Source organism: Vanessa atalanta, chromosome 30 (genome assembly GCF_905147765.1).
Source record: "Vanessa atalanta chromosome 30, ilVanAtal1.2, whole genome shotgun sequence".
Taxonomy (NCBI): domain Eukaryota; kingdom Metazoa; phylum Arthropoda; class Insecta; order Lepidoptera; family Nymphalidae; genus Vanessa; species Vanessa atalanta.
This window is the reverse complement of record NC_061900.1, coordinates 4,909,186-4,915,502: the sequence shown is the minus strand read 5'-3', so window position 1 is coordinate 4,915,502 and position 6,317 is coordinate 4,909,186. Positions and strand designations below refer to the sequence as shown.

General features: G+C 33.6%; 2 protein-coding genes across 4 annotated transcripts; one reads left to right on the top strand and one right to left on the bottom strand.

The window, feature by feature from the left end:
- Window positions 1-238: 238 nt before the first annotated feature.
- LOC125075254 (ubiquitin-related modifier 1) lies at window positions 239-2,784 on the bottom strand. Of its 3 annotated transcripts, none has more exons than XM_047686951.1 (3): window positions 2,734-2,784; window positions 1,730-1,941; window positions 239-385 (listed from the first exon to the last, which is right to left on the bottom strand). In XM_047686951.1, exons 2-3 carry the CDS (start codon window positions 1,925-1,927, stop codon window positions 257-259), a joined length of 327 nt encoding a protein of 108 aa, XP_047542907.1. In that variant the 5' UTR covers window positions 1,928-1,941; window positions 2,734-2,784; the 3' UTR covers window positions 239-256. The 3 variants fall into 3 exon arrangements, with proteins under 3 accessions (XP_047542907.1, XP_047542906.1, XP_047542908.1); XM_047686950.1 differs by lacking the exon at window positions 2,734-2,784 and adding an exon at window positions 2,620-2,672; XM_047686952.1 differs by lacking the exon at window positions 2,734-2,784 and adding an exon at window positions 2,529-2,633.
- A 485-nt stretch (window positions 2,785-3,269) lies between these two features.
- LOC125075250 (partner of xrn-2 protein 1-like) lies at window positions 3,270-6,008 on the top strand. Its single transcript, XM_047686948.1, has 3 exons — window positions 3,270-3,431; window positions 3,902-4,067; window positions 5,784-6,008. The coding sequence occupies exons 2-3, from the start codon at window positions 3,904-3,906 to the stop codon at window positions 5,929-5,931; spliced, it is 312 nt and encodes a 103-aa protein (XP_047542904.1). The 5' UTR covers window positions 3,270-3,431; window positions 3,902-3,903; the 3' UTR covers window positions 5,932-6,008.
- Window positions 6,009-6,317: the final 309 nt, after the last annotated feature.

Sequence of the window (6,317 nt, the reverse complement as noted above, 5' to 3'; positions counted from 1 at the left end):
TGTCGGTTCTTCTCGGTAGAATCTACATTCCGAACCGTTGGTAGCTTAACTTTAAATAGTTTGTTAAATAACGATTGAAAAGTGCTTGTAAAAGCCTACTTGAATAAAGTATATTTTGATTTTATAATAAATACCACGCTGGCATATTTAATAAATATGACAATGGGGGTGGATACTACAGCTGCGACCGCTCCTGGATAACTAAGCGTTAATTAAACCTAAGATATAATAAAAAACAAAATATCTAATCATTTATTCATCCTCCATGTAATGTAGATATGAACATTATTGTATCGTTTTGTTGAAGTTCATAATCCAGCTCCCCGTAGAGTTCCCAATCCGCATCGTTTATAAGCACCAATATGCCCGGCCTGACCGAGTCACCCTGTAACAGAAGCAAGAGTTATATAGTTGTAAAATATGCCATTTACTTAGGGGTTTGTGGTAGCACCCACTCATCAGATATTCTACCGCCAAACAGCAGTAATCAGTATTTGTGTGTTCCGGTTTGAAGGGTGAGTGAGCCAGTGTAACTACAGGCACAAGGGACATAACATCTTGGTAGCCGAACCTTAATAATTCTTACAGCGCCATTGTCTATGGGCGGTGGTTACCACTTACCATCAGGTGGCCCATCTGCAGGTCCGCCAATACAATAAAAATTTAATTTACAAACTTTAATTTAACTAGCAATGTTTGTTTGGTCCGATCAAATCTTGCAGGCGGAAAAAAACCCTATGGAGTTAAAACTTGATTCAGTTCCAAAGATATGTTATGTGAGGTAAGACCTATTTTTGCACTTTATTGGCTGCAGACAGTGTCACTTTAGCCCCTTTTGGGCAGAATCTAGGCCATTTCCGATGGTTCAACACTTTTTCTCATGCTTTAACCCCAAAGGGGTGTCTAGCCTAATTAGATTTTACGTTTTCAACCGAGAGTTCTGATTGGCCAATAAAGTTCTAGTCAATTTATCGGACTCGGAGTAGATACGAGTACAAAAAAAGACACATATTTCAAAATACTCTACAATTAACCTTATACATTAAATCTTCGGTCAATTTTTTTAAGAAAAATATGGTCATACCAGGAATTGTACTAGAAAAACCATTAGCGCTCTGGATAGCTACGAACTAAAATGGTTAAAATGATGGCGGAGGAGAACAATTGAAATCAAGGTGGCAAGACTGGCTCCAGATGAAGTCAAACATCAAAAGTATAGACACGAAATTTTGTATAAGTCTATTTTTTTCTTAAAAAAATTCCTTATTTAAAAATATATATATCTTATTGTATTTATTTACATTTCACCGAACCAATTGAGTTGAATTTGCACAAGATTGGCACTGAGGACAATGCTATATACTAATTTATTTCACTTTGGTAAATGGATTCATTGAAACCTTAAAAATATGGGCTCCCTATGTAAGTTCAGTTTCTATAGATACTACTACTGTAACAAATTTTTATGATTCCTTACATCACCAATATCTCGGAAACTGAGATGTTAAGTACCTTGTTTCTAAAGTTACATTGTCACCCTCGTGCAACAAACAAAAAAACTATAATACTAAAGTATTCCTGTTTAGTGATGAGTAGGTACCTACCTAGCCAAGTTTGCAAAGTTATACCACCAAATAGTTAGCACTAATAAGTGACCACAACAATAGATGGTAGACTTACCAGCTACCATCAACTAAACAATTAGTTTGGCTATCAATAAAAAAATTACTTGTAAAAATAACTCCGGTCTCTCCTTAAGTAGATTGTCTTTAATCCACACAAGGAGGTCTTTTATCAACCATTTTTCATGCTTGCAATCTGGGTAATACTTTTTTAATGCTGGCAATTCAACTTCTCTCCTCTTTATTTTATCAAACAACAATTCTGCTCCACCACCAAACTGTATGTGTATTTTTAATGGTTCCATTGTGTATTAATTTTCTGAAACAAGCAGTTCGTAACAATCAGTACATTTATTACATATTTGTGTAACGAGAAGGCATCTATCTTCAGCAATTTCAAAGATGGTGAAAATTATTTGTACCAGTCATCTGTCAGATGTATTTGAAACGGGATATTTACTATGTTTTTTATTTTTATTTGGTGGAGCTCGATATTTCGACACTATCTACGAATGCCTTGTTCACAAGACTCCAAGTAAATATCCCGTTTCAAATACTTGTAGTAACAATAATAACCATGTTAATTTAAAAGTCTTAAATCTGTCAGGTGGTCTCGATTAGAGATACACTACAAAAATTAATGGGTGACCTGACAATAATGTAATGTTACAAACATTTGGTATTCTTCTATTATATATACCAGTTACATGGTCACCACTGCCCACAGATTAGTGGTGCTAGACATATTAAGCATACCCTACATCATCAATGCGCCACCAGCCGTGGATACTAAGATGTTACGTCCCTGGTCCCCGAAGTTACTCAGACTAACTCATTGTTAAAGCCGGAAACAACAATACTAAACCCATTTAGCGGTAGAATATATGATGAGTGAGTGGTACCTACCCAAACGGGCTTGTACAAGACCCTACCACCAAGTAAATAATTCTAAGTATTTAAATATAATATGTTTGTTCGTCTTAATAGACATATTTACCCTTTTTCTTATTACTTATTTCATTGCTTAGTTCTTTCTTATTTTGTTTTTTTTTTCTTTATTATTATTATCTTTAATTAAACTTAAATAATGTTAGGAAAAATAATATATTACTTTAAATGTTATAAAAACTCATAATTGTAAAATTTGTAGGTTATGATTATTATTGTTTTTATGTCATATTATAAAGGCGGTCAATTCTCAAATCTGCGCTCAATTATCAAGCCTGGATTCGAGTCTTTTAGTCTCTTAAGCCTCTACTACTAGTTGATCCAATTGGAAGGTACAATGCATGGGATAAACGATTCCATTTTTGTCATTTTTTAATAATAAATAATAAGTTAATAAAAATTTACAAATGAGAAATAAACCTCCATGCAAGTTAAATAATAATACCTTTATGTGTGCTTATAAAAGATTACTTGTATAAAGTACAAATTGATTTAAAAAAAAAATTATACTGAATAATAATCAGTTCTATTGAAATTTATTGTACACGAAAAAGTGACTCTACTCGGCTAGTTGACCAAAGCCTGCCATCAATGTTCCAGTTGGCTGAACCAACGTGCAGTAGATGCTTATATAAGCAAAAGACTGGTATCCAAAGATCTTTAATTAAAAAAAAAATAAAACAGTCTGTCACTGTCAGCAATCAAAGTCAAATCAATATTGATCATAAACATTAGAAAATAGCAAAAAAAACATAAAGTTTAAATTAAGAAATCGCAATTTTATTGTTAATTAAATATATCAAGTTGTACGTTGACTCTTTTTAAACAAATTGTATTATTGAGCATAAGAATTCTCGAAAGGTATTCGTCTTAAAAGTCTTATGTTACGACGCAAAACTAAAACGTAAACTAAACTTGACTTTATTTTTATACCAGTAGCAGCCCGTAAATGTCCCACTGCTGGGATAAAGGCCTCCTCTCCCTTTGAGGAGAAGGTTTGGAGCATATTCCACCACGCCGCTCCAATGCGGGTTGGCGGAATACACATGTTGAAATTAGACACATGCAGGTTTCCTCACGATGTTTTCCTTCACCGCCGAGCACGAGATGAATTATAAACACAAATTAAGCACATGAAATTTCAGTGGTGCCTGCCTGGGTTTGAACCCGAAATCATCGGTTAAGTTTTTATACCCCCCTTTACTAATCATGCGATTTTAATGGAATGGAATCCTGTTATTATAAATGTCTTGTTAAATTAAGTTTATTTTCACGTAATTAGTAAATAAAAGTATTTTCTATAACATTTCTTTTTTTTTTTCAAATTACAGTCATGAAACCCTCGATAGACATAGATGCGCTCCGCACGGAGCATGAGTCGGATGAACAGTGGGAAGTGCGACGAAGCTTCATGCAGGAACACAAGGAGGATTTTGATGAAGAGGAACTCATTACATTGGCTCAGCTCTTCACAAATATCGAGTTTTTGGGTTGCAGGTCAATTTAATTTAATATAGGGAGACTTATAATAGGAAATAATATAGAGCGCAAGTGTGTGAGCCACTTGTGCCCTCTCATAATTCAATAGAACAGCAAACCAAACCAGACAGCAGACTTATACAACTTTGTGGTACTGCCTTAAGAAGGCAATGCTGGTACTTTTTAAAAAATATATATTATTACCTACAAAAATATACAGTTAAAGAATTTTAACAAAAAAAAAATTATCTCGAATTTTTTCTATAATTTTAATTGTGTTTAAATGTTTACATGGAGGAAAGCAACAGCCGGTAATTGTGTGTGGAAACTCCAAGCCTTCCTCTCACTTTGCTATGTTTAGTGGATACATACGTAGCAGAATATCATTGAAATAAAATAAATTTTACCCACAACATTTGCCATGAGATAAATTATATATACAAATTGTGCAAAGTGGTAGGGCTTTGTGCAAGCCCGTCTGAGTAGGTACAACCCATTCATCATATATTCTACCGCCAAATAACAGTACTCTGTATTGTAGTGTTCTGGTTAGAAGGGTGAGTGAGCCAGTGTAGTCACAGGCACAAGGGGCATAACATCTTAGTTCCCAAGGTTGATGCGCATAGGTGATGTAAGGAATGGTTAATATTTCTTACAACACCATTGCCTATGGGCAGTGGTGATCACTTACCATCAGGTGACCCATATGTTCGTCCGCCATCCAATGCCATTAAAAAATCAGCTCTGGGTTCAAACCGACATAGGGTTTGAACCCGCAATTATCAATTGAGATGCACATGAATGCACAATTACCAAACACAAAAATATTTTTGTTCTCAAATGATATAGTTCTATGTTAGATATAATATATAACAAACATATAAATAACCTCCTTTATTTGAAATTAATTAATATAATTAGTAAACAAATAATTTTCATGAAGGATAGAATAATTTCTATTGAAGATTTTTACTAAATTATGTATTTTATTAGTATGTTTAATTTAATTTTAACTATTGAATTGTATTCCAATACAAGTAGGAATAAAGATAAACTAAAGGTTTATGTTTTTCAAGCGATTCGCTAATAACTCGGCTATATTGTGCACTACTAAGAGTTTATGATGAATATATCTTTATTTATAATACAACACTGTTACAATTAACTTATATTTTATAATTTTACTTCCGAAATTCCGATGACAGTTTCGTCGACGTTTATCGCCATTTTTTCGCAAATCCACAGTGAATATCATAGACTAATCAAGCTCTCGACCAATTACATCGCGTCGATTTGCCGTCAAAGTCGGAAGTCAAAAATCTTTATTCAATTTAAAAGTGTTTACACTTGCTTATTGATAGTCAAAAATCTACCACCGGTTCGGAAATTAATACCTCAGACCTGAGAAGAACCGGCGAAATTAATTCAGCGGGATAATTTTTTTTTTTTAAATGTCGAATGTTGTTTTGTTTGGCTTTTATCCTCTTAAGGTTGGAATGGAGTATAGGTTGCTTGATGCTTATAATGTACATCTTAAATTAAATCTCATAAATGGTTGATGAAACATTTGAATTAAGCTAATATTAATCAAACCCAAAAGTATACATCATTCGAGTAGACTTTTACAAGTACGATTGAGTCATTTGTTTACAGAATTGTATTAAACAAAATGGTTCCACCTGTTGAGGAACCGGCATAAACTCAAGAGTTAATATCGATAATTTTTCATATCAGGTACCCAGCGCAAACTATGAAAAGGATAGCCAAGTTAGCTGAAAAAGTATCCGCTAAATACAAGGAGAGCAGAAAGAACAAATTGAAGCGTACATTCGTCGAAGCCAGCGATGCAGCCGAAGCTAAAGCCAAGAGGAGTTTTAAATAATTGTAGACGACGCTTAATAAAATAAATATATATATAATTCTCTATCTTATAAAAAATCAATTCATTTATCTATGAAAAATTAAATAAATAAAATGTTGTCTTTTTTATTTACTAGATTAGGCCGCAAGGATGTTTTTTTTTGTAATTATAATGTAATTAGCCTATTCAAATGGAAGTAGGAAAAAAGATAAACAAACCTCAAATTTACGTATTTCAGGCGATTCGCTAATAACTCAGCTATGTTGTGCGCTATAAAGATTTAATGAATATTATAGTATTTGCTCGGCGGTGAAGGAAAACATCGTGAGGAAACCTGCATGTGTCTAATTTCAACGAAATTCTGCCACATGTGTATTCCGCCAACCCGTATTGGAGCAGCGTGGTGG